Source organism: Carica papaya, chromosome 2, assembly GCF_054855325.1.
Source record: "Carica papaya isolate Zhongbai chromosome 2, ASM5485532v1, whole genome shotgun sequence".
Taxonomy (NCBI): Eukaryota; Viridiplantae; Streptophyta; class Magnoliopsida; order Brassicales; family Caricaceae; genus Carica; species Carica papaya.
The window spans coordinates 8,261,124-8,276,849 of NC_142310.1; the positions used below are offsets into that span (position 1 = coordinate 8,261,124).

At 35.7% G+C, this 15,726-nt stretch overlaps 1 protein-coding gene across 3 annotated transcripts; it reads right to left on the reverse strand.

The window, feature by feature from the left end:
- Window positions 1-604: 604 nt before the first annotated feature.
- On the reverse strand, window positions 605-8,858 carry LOC110824067 (nucleolar-like protein). Of its 3 annotated transcripts, XM_022054590.2 has the most exons (16): window positions 8,538-8,858; window positions 8,150-8,372; window positions 7,917-8,051; window positions 7,567-7,714; window positions 6,821-6,900; window positions 5,664-5,723; window positions 5,362-5,574; window positions 4,930-5,058; window positions 3,781-4,461; window positions 3,296-3,488; window positions 3,006-3,199; window positions 2,520-2,624; window positions 2,081-2,220; window positions 1,465-1,743; window positions 1,048-1,373; window positions 605-886 (listed from the first exon to the last, which is right to left on the reverse strand). In XM_022054590.2, the coding sequence occupies exons 2-15, from the start codon at window positions 8,357-8,359 to the stop codon at window positions 1,109-1,111; spliced, it is 2,832 nt and encodes a 943-aa protein (XP_021910282.1). In that variant the 5' UTR covers window positions 8,360-8,372; window positions 8,538-8,858; the 3' UTR covers window positions 605-886; window positions 1,048-1,108. The 3 variants fall into 3 exon arrangements, with proteins under 3 accessions (XP_021910282.1, XP_021910283.1, XP_088069272.1); XM_022054591.2 differs by lacking the exon at window positions 8,538-8,858 and having other exon boundaries at window positions 7,917-8,067; window positions 8,150-8,289; XM_088213146.1 differs by lacking the exons at window positions 8,150-8,372; window positions 8,538-8,858 and having other exon boundaries at window positions 7,563-7,714.
- Between the last annotated feature and the right edge of the window lie 6,868 nt (window positions 8,859-15,726).

Consider the following 15,726-nt stretch of genomic DNA (forward strand, 5'->3'; position numbering starts at 1 on the left):
ATCTCTGAGAATAAAGCAGTCCAAAAGTTATTTTGAATATATAGATTTAATTTGGAAAAATTTTCGTAGTGCAGCGGTCTAAAAGCCATTTTTGAACGCTTTAAATTTTTAGTGTCTAATAGTGAGTCTTTTTCTTTTAAACAACAATTTCTAGTTATCTTACCAAAAAACTAAATTACTACTTATTTATTTATTTAGACAATACGTTAATGTATACAATTCCATTATTTTTATAAAAAAATTATAATTTTTTATTGTTATCACAAATTGGATGTAAAATGTTGAAAATCCCTTAATTGAGACCTTTCAAAACCTGAATCATATAAAGCGCCGGAATTGGCTGTAATTAACACTAACCAATTGCGGCACGAGGATCCAAATAATGTGAACACGTATATATACATTTTTGTGTACATATACACACGCACGCGCGCACACACACATATATATATATATATATATACACATGCGTGCGCGCTTGTATCAACTGCGGTACTGGTAGCAAATTGTACCATAGAACATCCTAAACTCAATATTAGTAGTACTTCCGTCATTTCATAAAACAAGCAAAATAAAAACATTCACTTCTCTTAGAAAGATAACATTTTAGTGGAGTCAAATCAATTACATATTAAATATGTAAATTATAATTAATTTCTACAAATAACTCAGATCAAAATATTAAATAAGAATAAAACGTGCTCAATCCGAACACAAATATAACAAAAATATATATATACATATAGATGAACTCAAATTTTGGCGTGTAAGATTAGAATAACAGAGACAAGGGATCTTTAGGGAATAAAAGCTCGAACAAAATTTGCCCCGAAAAAATTCTACACGGATGGCTGGTGGTTGGTAATTTCTACTATTTGCCTTGCCACTGAGAGAAATGGAAAGGAAGCAAAGTATTAGCCATCCTAGCAACTCCACTGTTTTCACATCCAAAAGATTATAATTATGCATGTCATAGAGAGGATTTATCATGCACAGAAAAAGAAAAAATAAAGGCATCTAAACTTAATTATATATCTGCCTATTTACCTTCCACCATTCAAGGAATACCACACTAGAAGCAAACCTAACCAGACACGATACTTCAATTTCATTTCCTCCTTTTCCTGCCTTTTCCCAATTGCCCAGATTTGAAACCATGTTCCTGTTCTTGGAGGAAAGCAAGAGCTTTTCCATATTTTTCTGCTCTTTCTTCCTCATGTTTGCTTTTTTCTCTTTCTTTTACCTCATATAGGAAATAATTGTCCTTGCGCAACTCACGAGCTGCACCTTTAGCCTCCTTTTTAATCAGTTTCTTCAACTTTCTTGCCTCTGCTCGTTCACGATCTGGATCATAATCTCTACCCTTAACAAAGCTGCAAAATAAAATAATTGCTAAGCAACCCATCAAGTCTATAAACCAGTAGCTCAACACCACTATGATGAAATTAGATGAGAAAGAGTTACTTCTCTTCAAATTTAGGATTAACTAATTTGATAGGCACTGGCTTTTGCTTCCGCATCTGAAGTGGTTGCCGTAACATGTGATGTTCGCCAGCTTTTTTCTCGATAAGTTGAGCAACGTCCTTAAGTTTAACTTGGAGTGTTTGTGGCATGTTCTCCTGTTGTGTCACTTCAAGTAACAAAGTTGAAATTGGCAAGAAGATTTCAGGAAAGGAACTCAATCCTTCATATGTTTCAGCAAACCCTCGCAGAGTTTCAATTACGGTTAGTAGCATGCTAGCCCTGAGCACAAAATTCAGTAGTTACAAGAGTAAGGTAATCTTGAAATAGGATACATACTAGATTTGTAGCAACAAACACTCTAGTATTTGTAGGAGCAAATACAACACGAAGAAGCTCCATTAGCTATGATCTATTTGACTTGTTGACAAAATCTCATTATAGACCTTACATGTTAGATACTACAGATACTACTTCAAAAAAAAGTGTTAGATACTACAAAAACCTTCAGAGAGAGCCACAGGAAATAGCAAGTCCTCGTCCATTTGGTACAGAATAAGAGTGCAAGACTCGAAACCTCATCAATCAATGTTATCATGGAAAAGGGACAGGCTCTAACCTGAAATTATCAGAGCTGAAAAAAGGGGAGTCCTCCGACATATCCATCACCACCAAGAAATTCAAAGGACTAATGTCATCTACATGGCCATGTATGCACAGCAAGGGCCTTAGGGCTCTTAACTCCATAAGATGATAAAACTGCCATATAATAACATTATGAATAGCAATGTATTTGAAATAGGCAAGGAAAAATAAGCAATGGACATAGTAATTTTAACTCTTGTTTTCATATTTTATTATTGTCTTTTAACTTGTTTCTGGTGTAATATGTTTAATACTCCCTTACTACCAGAACTGGTGGGTCAACAGCACTTAAAGAATATAGCCAGGTCCTTTTACTTATTTCATCTGTAAGAGATATCTATCTGTCTCTGTCACCTATTTGTTTTTCTCTTTCTTTTTTATAGACTTGTTTAAGTCTTCAAGGAGTAACAAACCTCAGATTCCTGATTTGATGCTGCTTTTCTGTTTGTAGCTGCCATCAACAGAGTTCGGAGAAACAATATAGCCTCTGGACAGAACTTCTTAGATTGTTTAGTAATCTAAACCATATACAACTTACATTAGCAATGGGCAAATGCGAAGTCAAGAATAAAATGTAACAAATATAGGAACTCAATTATTTTTGTTTTATAGTAAATTCTCTCAGATTGAAATATAGGTCAGTTCACAATATTCTCTAAACAAAAAGAATTGCTCCCATAAATACACTTATAAGGAGTTCACTAATGGGGGTTCTAACCCCACCAAGAAATAATAGGAGTGTTATGACAAGTTCCAGCACTATTACTTGAAAGTCTGTCACATAATGATTGTCAAGTCAAAGAAATATGCTCCAAATGCACTTTAGGCACTTCTTATTAATTAATTACAGAATAAAAAAGAAAATAGAAGCTGAAAATGGTGGTTATTAAGAGACGTACTGAGAGAAGCATTGAACATAGGAAAGAACCAATAGCAATATCCCTGCCAGATAAGATGGGACATCGCATTAAATATTCACACATCAAAGTTATTGCTGGGGTCATGACAACATGACGGAAATCAGAGCATGGAAAAATCATGGACCACAGTCTCAAGAGAAACAGAGTCTTCAAGGATGGCCAACATCCATTATCTGCATCCAAACATCTGGTTAGTAACGAAGCAACAGTAAGTAGAAAAATTATAGTTAAAAAGACCCAGCAATTCTGAGATCAAAGTTACTGCAAACCTGGGTTCTTGATAGCCTCACAGAATTGTGTTCGAGTCAACAAAAGTCTCTGACGAGCACATATTGCAGCAAAATATGGGATCTCCATACTCATCTCCATTAATGGCTTGACCAGCAAATTCAACAACTCAAAATTCAAGGGCATTTTATTTGCTGAAACAGCAAAATACTGCAATAGCACACCATAAAATACCTGGAACCATGGGGACAAATTGCTTTCATTAAGAAACAATGATTAAGAAATAAAATCCTTCTACAGCAGGCTTTGCATACTCAAAATTCAAGGTTACTCAAATAGCATTTTTAAGGATTCAATTTTTCCCAACGACACTTAGTTGAATGGAAGCTTAATGCGCTGCATCCTGTCCAGTAAGGTAACCCAATTTGGAAATATGACTCAGTCGATTGCCTTTTCTTTATGCCATAATTTATCAGCAACAATTTAGCAACCAGACAAACTAGAGAGAAATAGAGAGTACCAATACCTGCATTTTCTTCCGATTTTCTGCAGCAAGCTTAATTGCATTGCTTACGCGAATTCGATTGATCACCAAAATAACATTGGCATTAGAACAATTTTCAATCAATGCATACAGTTCTTCCAAGCTCTTTGGAGCATCAATAAGGAAAGGAATGTCCGTTGGATGTTCATTAATTTTTTTCTTGTCCCTCTCACCCAAAGATTTTACAGCTTCTTTTCCAGTTTCAGCAGCATCATTAGTCTTTAACCTCTTATGAACTCTTGGCTCCAGATCTTTCTCCTCTTCATCAGCATTATCATCATCATGATCCTCTTCTTCTTCTTCATCTTCCAATTTTGTACCTACATCATCATCATCATCACTTTGTTCCCAATCCTTCAAAGAAAAAGTTCTTTCCTGTTCATCAGCACTATCTTCAGATCCTTCATTCTCACCGTCACCATCAGAACTTCTTGAATTGTCAGAAGAACCATCATCATCTTCACTCTCAGAATTTTCCACATCTCTTTCCAGTATTTCATCAACCCAGCCCTTTTTAGTCCCGGTCTCTTCTTCAAGTGTAAAAGAATCACCAAGATCATCCCCAGAAATTATCCTTGGCTTCTGGGCAGACTGTTTCTCAATATTTTCATCATCCTCATCACTGAAGTCATCAGGTGCATGCATCCGCTTCTTACGTTCTTCCTGAAATTGATGGGAGTGGAATAATTTTAAGCATTTGTGTGCAATATGTTACCTCTACCGACACCCCCCCCTCCCCTCCTCAAAACAAAAAAAAAAAAAAAAAACCGATAAAAGAAAAAAAAAAGGGAGAAGAAAGTTCTATGGTAAAATACGACCCATTCCACATTTATATCCTCATTTTTTAAATTACAAGTCATTCCAATTTCTTTAGATGATTTTGTTGGAAGAATATGTGCATTATGAAGACCCACATTGTCAAAGTTAAGTTTATCTATGCGAGTAAATTCATATTAGACATACTAAAAGCTTAGATACAGCCTAATTGACAGATTCTTTAACGAAAAAGGACTCAATTGACAGATATTTTGGTAGAGCAGAAGTCAGAAAGATCTAAACCATAGTAAGCCTCCACATGTACTAACTAATCCACCATCAGAAAACACATAATTTTGACTGAAATAAACATACCTCTAATTTTTCTAATCTTTCTCTCTCCTCCTGGGCAATTTCTTCAGGAGTCTTTGTCCTGTCTGATGGGCGAGCACGCATATCCAGTGCCATCTCTCTGACAAGTTTGTCATAAGAATCAGGTTGTTCCTGCCAGATAAAGCAACAGGCTATATTTCTGATGTTCAAACAAGATTAAAAAGTGAAAGTATTACAAGAACAATAAACTACACAGATAACTAAGCTTTCAACTGTAACAAACATAGGAAACCTTCATTTTCAGAAGTAGAAGCAACAACATAGAAATTCTCCTTAGAAGCATCCTCTAAACAGAAGAAAACAAGGCATGCTAAAGCAGCTATAGGGATATCTTTCCATAGAAAATCATAAAAGAACTTTAGAAGATATATAACTGAGGATATTTTAGGACTCAAGACCACCACAAATCTATACCTGCTTAAAATTTTCCGTTCTCTGAGTGACAGGTAACTCATCCTTCTTCACATCTTCATTAGGTGTGACCTTGTTCACAAGAGCTTTTAACGCACTCATCTTGCCTGGTTCAGTCAATGATAATAGCACTTTAGACTGCACTAAAGACGTGAAACTTTTATCCAATTCATCCATCAACTGTTCATTTTCTTCCTTCTTTTTTGCTTTTTCCATCTGATAAAAAAATGAATATAAATAAATCAAACCTAAGGAAAAATCATATAGAAAAGTTCTAGTCTCAATATTACAAAATGGATTCCCACCTTTCCAAGTTTACTCTTCATGATAATCTCTTCCATTACTTCTTTTTTGGTTTTCTGTTTCTGCAGTGAAGAAAACAAGCTTTAATTAAGGTTTGATGCATTACATGTATAAATATCCCAGCATAAAAAAGACAGAAAACTTCTTCAACAATTTTCCCTAGCTCTGACATAATTTCCAGTAGTACAATTTAGGAAACCTTTCCAGCACAGCCAGGGGGAAAAGGAAAGTTAAAAAAAATGCACTGATCACTCAATCAGATGAGCAGTTTGGGATGCAGGGGCAGCTGAATTTGGCGCTTTGGGTGGTATCTGGTCGAAGGAAAAAAAGAAAATCTTTCACTACCCTTTTGACTATCTTCTAGGTGAAAGAAACCATAGAGCTCTAAAAGGTGTCTCTGATCCTTTTTAAATAATCATAATCAGATTCATACCTTTAGCATGTTTTGTTTTTGGTCATCCTAGTTTTAGTGTCAGAAAGATAGGAGACCTTTATACCTGTTTGTGTGTATATTCTTCATGATGCAACATTTTGTACTGTCTACATGGAATCAACCCTTGGTGCTTTTTATATGAATATATGTTTCTTTTTCTGGTAAACAGATAAGGAACAAATGAAACTGACATATTTGATTGTTCCCCCTATCATTAAGAACTATCCGTTTCTCACTCATTTTCACCCTCGGATTCCAGCAAAGTCCTTATATATACAATTCTTTGGTATTAAATTTGGAGTACCACAAAATACTAAAAGGAATGTGGCAGGAAAATATTAAAATAAAATTAACTTTTAATATTGAGACTAGAATTAAAAGACACTCTGGAAATTAAATATGAAATTATGATCCCTTTCTAAGTGACATGGTTCGCCAATCAAAGGACCATTGCAGGCTACAGATTAATAATATCCTTTCCAAGAAAAGGTTGAAGCAGAATTTTTCAGGAAGAACTGATAATTGAAAGAAGAAAGCAAACTATTTACAAATCAAACAGCGAATATCAAGAAAAAGCCAAAATAAAATTTATGTTTACAAGCAAAATATATAACTCAGACCTTATATTTGCATGTTATTAAGAAAAACATTGAGTTACTAAGAGCAGTAAATAATAATCGGATAAGTGACAGAATCACCCAAAAGCAATAGCAGATTAGGTCTCACATTTTCCTCCCCTTCAAAACCTGTTTCCAAGGAATTCTGTGACCCATGCGCGTTAAGTTGCCTTAAGACAGATGACATGCCTGGAAGAAAATAACGAGATATCATTGATGCTGTTGATATAGTCACAACCTATCAAACTTCACTACTCCTAACACAACCAGTCAGAATCATGACATAACCAATAATTGGTTATCAAACTGGTGAGCTGGAATGCTGTCATCCAAAGAAATTGAAGGCAGCAATAAAATATGCCAACAAATAAATATGCACCTAATGCCTAGCCTAACGAAAATAAAAGCTACATAAGTAAATGTAGTTTGTAGATAAAAGAAATAAATGACAAGTTTTAATCAGGAGAATCTAAAACTTCCATTGGATAAGAATGTGAAGGAACCATTCATCATTGGAAGAAATTGCTTCAAAGCAGATTTTAGTAGGCTATTCATAGTTCTCAATATATATTGATAGACAACATATACTAGAGCAGTGATATATTATAGTCCTTCATAGTATTAGCCACAGAATTACTTTTTAAGTTGTAGACTTAAAGTTTATGTTCCAGTACCAGCAGTTAAGATGACATGTCTTTACTAGTTTTTCAGCAATTGAGGCATGTATATATAATGAAGCTTTTATTTTAAGATTATAGCTCTACATAGAAACCAATGAAGCTAATTTTTCTTTTCATAGCACTACATAACGAAGCTAATGTAGATATAGAAACCAATATCCAAGTGCATACATACTAGTTTTAGCTGCTTCACTATCCTCATCAATATCGTCATCTGACAGCACACTGGCGTCAAAATCATCCCTGTCCCCAAGACCCACACCTTCAAAATCCTCCTCTTCTCCATCAGATAAGTTGTATTTGTTCTTTTTCCCTAGTTTCAACTACATAACCAAAAAGCAGAGATAAGAAAACATAATATTAATCAATATGATTCAAAACTGAGGTATATAAATAAAAGAGCCAGAACAATAAAACATAAAATGTTTAACTTTAAGCCACCAAGTCTTCTCCTTCACTTTTTTTATAGCCAACCAAGACAACTAAGCCATCGCACTAAACAGATTTGGAAAAAATTCAACTAACCTGACGCTCTCGCTGCGAACGCATAATAGCTTTATCGAACTCCCCCAACTCGTCATTTCGCTCTCCAATTCGCTTATCCACAAACACCGAGGCTTTGTTGCTCTGCTCATACTCCTTCAACAACGTCTTCTTCCTCTGCCCTCAAGGAAAACTATCACATCAAAATATGCATAAAATACATGGACGCACACAGACGATGAGATTAAAAGCAAAACTTGCTGAAATATTATTACCTTTTCAATGGCACAAGAACGAGCAAGTCCGATGCGGCGCTCCTCGCCCTTTCTCTTCTTTCCGAGGATGTCGAATTTGCGATTAGACCAAATCGTCTCGAAGGGGTTGGGCTGGGATGTTTTGTGCTTCATGGCAACGGCATCGGGGCCAGATTTTTTGAAGCTCCTCTTCGTCTTCTTTTTGGACGTTTTGGGATTCCCCTTTGCCATGGAGAGAGCTTCGCTGTTAGGAGTAGGAGAGTTCATATTAGGTTTGGCCAACGTCTTCAGCTTAATATATATTTTCTTCAAACGAGTAATGTATTCATGAGAGAAAAGAGAATTTTAATACTTAACTTAAACCCTACCGGCATTATACATAAATCATTCGAAGGAATTAACATTGTACCTGAGGATTCGAAACAAACGGGTTCAAATCTTTTCTTTCTAGCTTTCTTCTTCACGTACTACTTATTTTCTTTTTCACTGTTTCTCCTCTTTTGAACACTACTTTCCTCAAATCTCTCAGATTTTTCTCCCTTCTTAATTCTGATTTTCACTCGCGACTCTTCTCCCTCTTAGGCCGAACGCTTCTTTCTCCCTCTTTTCTTTCTAGCTTTCTTCTTCGCGCGTCGACAGCTTCTTTCTTCTCCACAGCTGCCACAGAACCTGCTTCCTCCTCTTCTTTTCAAAAGCCAGAAGCCCTAGAAGCCAGAGCTTCTGGTTTTTGTTTTAAACAAAGGACGTCGTTTATGGAGTTAACGAAACGACGTCATTTCAATCCTGCCCGCCAAAAACCTTAAGCGCAGCGGCGCCGTTTTTACACCTTTTGGAGTTGGGCTTGGGCACGAGGCTGGGCGGGCCGGCGCGGTTTTCTCCGTTTCGGCTCGGCTGCTGGTTGGATTCTGGGTGGGCTTTTATGAACCCAATCCTCTTTTTTTTTTGTTTTTTTTTTCTCTCTTGTTTCTTTCTTTCATTCTGTTTCTTTTTTCATTATCTTTTTCTTCACCATAAAGAGGAAAAAATAATAAAATGGTATGAAAAATAATAAAAATACAAATAATAAAGATAAACAAATAAGATAATAATAATAATAATAAATAAAAAAATAAATAGTATATTAATTACAAAAGTAAAACTTCAATTTGCGTTCAGTTGATTTCACAATTTCACAAAATGAGGAACCCAAACTAAATACAAGTGATTATCCAGCTTTTGTTTCTGGGCATATTTTGCTTCTTTTCTTCATATCATACAAGCTTGTGTAACTTTTGGTAGGGTTGTATAGGTTGTTTTCTTTTGTCCTACCATAACTACTACTCTGTTTAATAAAGCTTATCTTATTATTATTTTCTTTTTTTTAAAAAAAAAAGAAAAGAAAAACGACTTGCATCTTGCAATTGGAGGCTAAAAGTATGTTTGGACGATAGTTTATTTGTAAATACTTATAATAATATTGAAATTTATTAGTTTGTGGAAATAATTTTGAATTTCGAGTTACATTCCTTACATAATTTAATTTAAATGTTCAATAAGATTATGAGAATTAAAAAAAATATAAAAAAAAAGTGCAAACTGAAAATCTATGCAATCAACCTCAGCTGCGTAACTGGAAAAAAATAAGAGACAATCTCTTTCCTAACTTTCTTGCTGTTCAGGATACAGATCTTGATCGTTTTAATCTGAAATTGTTAATAATAAGGGAGTGAGCTATATTAATTCAGTATGAATGTCAACACTTTACTATCGATACGGAAAAATCAAAAGTTGGTAGAAATCGTAAATAACCAATGGAGTTTACTTTTCGATTTAAATAATTTCATTTAACTTGAAAATATTTATTCCTTACCTTTAAGTTTTCAAATATCATTTATGAAGGAAAGAACCAGGATAACAATACATATCATACATTTTAAAAGACCAAAAGTAATTAAACTTTACCTTTTTACTTACTTATCGCTGTCGTTGGGGATCCATAGGGGTTCCCATTACACATGGACCAAGTATTCATTCTATTAATTAACCGGTCATCCTCATATCCCGTTCGGTAATTGGCCCCAAATATACAACCGTCTCAATATCCCATCCAGTATGAACGTAATCAGAATAATTTCCAATCCCTTCTGGTATGGGACTTCTCAGCCCCTTTTGACTAAAGATAACGTCCACAGTACGGTTTACCCTATGTACTAGGTCCATACACTCTTTCCCATGATGCCCAATAAGCCCCCTTAGTTTAATAACGTTACCATACACATTGCATGTCCCCACTACCATTTATCCATCAAATACATACAACACTCGAATTTCAAAATTACAGGACAATAGGATTATTCTTTAATAAACAATATAAGCTAATAGTCAATAATTTAAGAAACGTAATTAAAACATTTATTTTAAACCCAATCAACGGATATGGATGAAAACGGTTAAATAAACTAATAAATAGACACACAATTAAATCAGTAAATTAGGGTACATGACATAATAGTGAACAATTAAAATAGTATAACAATAAATAGGCAACACAGATAAACTAGAGACATATATACACTGACCGGCTACCAGCTCCATCGGTGACCTGTATTTAATTAGTTAAAGTGTCGCAAACATTTAAAATTTTTCGTTTATTATTTATTAAACTTTAACTTAATCGTAATGAGAGAAAGAGTGAGAGATTCTTACTCCGGGTCGGTGTTCAGAATATTATCTTTTCCACTGCACTTTTTGGTGGTTCTTGGTTCTTGAATTTCTTGATTTTTTTTGCGAAAACTAAAAACACGCATCAAATATTATGAAAATACGCAAAAAATGGCCAAATGGGGTTAAATTCTCCCAAGAGCTGGTTTAGGGTTCCGGTACGGCGACGCCGCCATGCTCTAGTGCCGGCTACGCTGCCTACAATAGTTCCTCCTCTAGGTCAAGCTAGTTTCAGTCAGTTCTGTGCAGAATCCTATAAAATTCGGGGTTAGGTGGCCTCTATTGACAGAAAAGGGAAAAAAAATCAAAACTTACCAGCGGTTTGGGGTTTCCTGTGTGGCGACTTCGCCATTCCTTGCTTATGTTAGCGGTTCTCTGTCGGTTGCCCTACACCGAAAACATGTTAGGAAACTAATGGTTAAAAAATGGAAGGGATTGGGAAGAGGATTCAGGCTCACCATATGAGTTTTTAGTTTCAGGTACGGCTGTTTGGTCGAGCTTTGCCCTTTATTTCTGGCTTCTCCTTTGGTCTTTCGGCATCGACAAGGGTTTGGGGTGACTTAAAATGGAAAACAAAGCAAACTAAAAGAAAAACCTCACCTTCCAGAATTGGCGATAGGTTCTGGTGCAGTAATGATGGCGGCCGATCTTTTTGGTCGGCGACTGGTTCACTTTTTGATCGCCCCTCTTATTCTTCTATGATTCTCCTTAGCGGTTAGGGTTTTGAGGGTCTGAGTGGAAATGTTTAAATATCTCTCTACTTTTGATCTGGATCGTCCGTTCAAGGCTGCATGACCCAAGCTCTACTGTCTGATCTATTTTATTTGGGAAACGAATCAGAGTTATCCGATCGAAGGCACGTGGACCATTCGATCATGCTTGAAGAAAAAATATATCAGGGTCATTCATATGCGTGGGAGCGAATTCGAATTGTTGGATCGGCTGACATGTTGATTGCTCGCGTGGCTTTCCGCGTGTCTGCCATGCAGTGCACGACGACTGGCTGTGCTGTTGAAGTGGCCGTCCTATGTGGCAATTTTCTTATTTTTGCTCTTTTGCCCCAATTTTTTAATTTTCTTTTCAAATAGGTTATTTCTGATCTTCAGTTTGGCTCTGACTTCTAAAAATTATTTTCAAATACACCTAAAATGTATATTTCTTCAAAAATTCTAAGTAAAGTTAAAATTAAAATTAAAATTTCTAAAATTATTATTAACATAAATTTAACCATCTTAAGCATAAATTCTGGGATTAGGGTGTTATAACTCTCCCCACTTAAGAAAATTTGGTTATCAAATTTGCTGCTCTCCTACTAGTCAAATAATTGAGGATATTTAGTCCTGAAGTCTTAGTCCAACTCCCAAGTGGCCTTGTCCTGCGAGTGATTTTGCCGTAGGACCTTGAAGAAAGGAATTTTTCTGTTGCGAAACACTCTTCTCTTCTGATCTAAAATACCAACCGGTACCTCCTCATAAGATAAATCTTCCTAGAATGGAACTGCCTCGTAAGACAAGATATGTGAGAGGTTCAGATTGTACTTGAGTAGGATTAACACATGAAATATGTTATGGACTATGGATAGTTCTGGAGGTAATGCTAATCTATAGGCAGATATCCCAACCCTGTCCAAGATCTCAAACGGTCCGATGAACCGGGAGGTTCAACTTCCCCCTCTTTCTAAACTTGGTGATACCCTTGAAGGGGGTGACCTTAAGGAACACTTGGTCGTTTTTTTTTAAATTTCAAATATCTCATTCGAGTATCCGTATAACTTTTCTGTCTACTCTGTGCCATCTTGATGTTTTTTCTTATTTTAACAATTTTCACTGTGGTCTCATATACAAAATCTGGGCTAATCAATTTTCTATCATTCACCTCTTCCTAATAGATCGGTGATTTATAGAGTCAGCTATACAATGCCTCATATGGAGTCATGCCAATACTTATTTGATAACTGTTGTTGTAGGCGAACTCTACCAAAGGTACATAGTTATCCTAGTGCCCCCCGAAATCTAGAACATAAGCCTTGAGTATATCCTTCAATGTGCGAATTATTCGCTCTGATTGTCCATATATCTAAGGGTGGAATATTGTGCTAAGAGATAACTTTGTCCCCATTACTTGTTGAAATCTTATCTAAAATTGAGAGGTGAATCTGGGGTCCCTGTTTAATACCACTGTCACCAGAACTCCATATAGCCTGACTATCTCCTGAATATAGATTCTAGCTAGTTTGTCCAAGGGTTCAAACATTCTGATGGCCAAGAAATGAGAGAACTTAGTGAGTCGGTCAATAATTACTTAGATCGCATCATGTCTTGAGCATTCCCTAGGCAACCCTATTATAAAGTCCACAGTGATATGTTCTTATTTCCATACTGGGATTGACAATAGCTGAAGTAGCCCAACTAAGTGTTGATACTCTCTCTTGACCTATTAGTATACAAGGCACTTGGAGACGAAATCAATAATTTTTCTTTTCATCTTGCTCTATCAGAATCAGGGTCGCATATTTTGATACATCTTAGTACTTCGCAGATGCATGGTGAACTTTGAACTGTGAGCCTCTGTCATGTATCATTTTTCAGTTTACTATCATTTGGAACACAACCTATCTTGAAACCTGAACAACCCATCGACAGAGACTCAAAATTATGAGTTTAAACCCTGTTATGTATTTTTTTGGAGAACTGCTAGAGCGGGTTGGTCAATTGAACCTCCTTTATTCTCTGAATTAATTTGGGTTGGATTGCTACGTGGGCCAGACATGTGGCCATTTTTAAATCTTAGAGCTGTATCTACTGCGTAGCATTTATCACCCTACACTAAGAAATCATCATGTGAGCTAACCTACCCACAGTTATCCTGCTAAGAGCGTCGGCTACCACATTACCCTTACCTAGGTGATATAAGATCTTACAATCATAATCCTTGAGGAGTTCTATCCAACTTCTCTAACGCATGTTGAGATTCTTATGAGTGAATATATGCTTTAAAATCTTATGGTCTATATAAATTTCAAATGTTTTCCCATATAAGTAATGAAATCAGGTCTTCAAGGCGTGGATAATAGTGGCAAATTCCAAGTCGTGGGTAGGATAATTCTTTTCATGAGTTTTCTATTGTTTAAACCCATAAGTTATGACATTCCCGTGCTGCATCAGAATATAACCCAGTCTATGGTAGGACGCATCACTATATACTATATATCTACTTGTTCTATTTTGTAGAGCCAAGATTGGCACAGTAGTTAGTCATTCCTTAAGTTCTATAAAACTCCTTTCATATTCTTTAGTCTACTTAAACTTGACATTTTTCTTCGTAAATTGTGTCAGAGGGCAATTACACTTGAAAATCCTTCTATAAACCTACGGTAATAACAAGCCATACTCAAAAAGTTTTGAACTTCCTTAACTGAAGTCAACTGCTTTGAGCCCATCATTGCATCAATCTTCTTGAGATTCACTGACACACCATCCTTTGATATTATGTGCCCCATTAAGGAATTTTGCTTAAGAAAAAACCTATACTTACTTAATTTTGCATATAGTTTCTTTTTCCTGAAAACCTGTAAGACTTGAGTTAGATGCTGAGCATGTTCCTCTTTGTTTTTCAAATAAAGCATAAAATTATCAATGAACACTATGACGATCTGATCTAAGAATGGCCTGAATACCCTATTCATCAAGTCTATGAAGATTCTGGGTGCATTAGTTAACCCGAATGACATGACTAGGAACTCATAGTGCCCATACTGGGTTCTGAAGGCCATTTTAGAAATCTCTTCTGTCTTGATCTTTACCTAATAGTATCCTAAACGCAAACCAATCTTGTAGAAAATCTGAGCACCCTGTAACTAGTCGAAAAGATCATCAATCCTAGGGAGATGATACTTGTTCTTGATTGTAATTCTGTTCAATTTTCTGTAGTTAATACACAATCTCAAAGACCCATCACTTTTTCCTGTGAACGTGACTTCGACACCCCAAAGAGATATGCTACGTCGAATGAACCCATTATCCTACAATTCCTTAATCTATTTTTTCAGTTATTTCATCTCAACACGACTCATTCAATATGGGATAACCGAGATGGGCTAGGTGCCACTTTGAAGATCTATGACAAATTCAACTTTTCGATACACTGGCAGTCTTGATAGTTCATAAGAGAATACGTCCAGAAAATCTCAGACAAACAGGAATATCTTGAATAGAAATCTCTTTCTTAAACTTGCCTAATGTGGAAAAGAATAACTGAGTTAAGGCATTTGATAAAAAATGCAATTACCACGTGTAAATGATATCTAAAATTTTTATTAATTTGTATAAGACTCTTTGTTAAGAATGTTGAATACAATTTTTTTATGAAAACAGTCCACAGTGGTGTGATACACTGCTAACTAACTCATTCTCAAATTACATCAAAATCTCCTGTGTCAAGTGCTATCAGATCTACACTCAATTTTTTATCTGCTATTTCTATTATACAAGCTTTGTATATAACATCTCCTAAAAGTGTCTCATTCCCAAGTGTAGACACAAACAGTATAGAATCAAGGCTTTCAAGTAACCCGTTTAACTTTTGAGTAAAAGCATGTGAAATAAAAAAAACATGAAGTATTATTATCAATAAAAATATGTGCAAGGTAGTTACAAATAGTGTACATACCATATATCACGTCCAAGTTGGCTTCAGCATCCAGCTGAGTGAGCGTATAGGCTTTGCCCTGGACTACGGGTCTGGCTTGATTTTGATTTCGCGGGCATTCTATCACGTAGTGCTAGGCACTCCAACATATATGGCAGGTGTTGTTGAGGTGATAGCAATGTCAGTTTTCATGATCCTTGCCACAGTGCTGGTAAATTTTACTGCGTCCTGTCATTAGAGTTTGAGAATGA

Excerpts from the sequence above, each read along its gene's own strand:
- LOC110824067 (XM_022054590.2), bottom strand. The coding sequence starts at position 8,359 with ATGGCAAAGGGGAATCCCAAAACGTCCAAAAAGAAGACGAAGAGGAGC. Across the intron at positions 8,052-8,149 it reads GTTCTTGTGCCATTGAAAAG|AGGAAGAAGACGTTGTTGAA; the intron begins GTAATAATATTT and ends CCTTGAGGGCAG. Across the intron at positions 7,715-7,916 it reads GTTCGCAGCGAGAGCGTCAG|TTGAAACTAGGGAAAAAGAA; the intron begins GTTAGTTGAATT and ends TTGGTTATGTAG.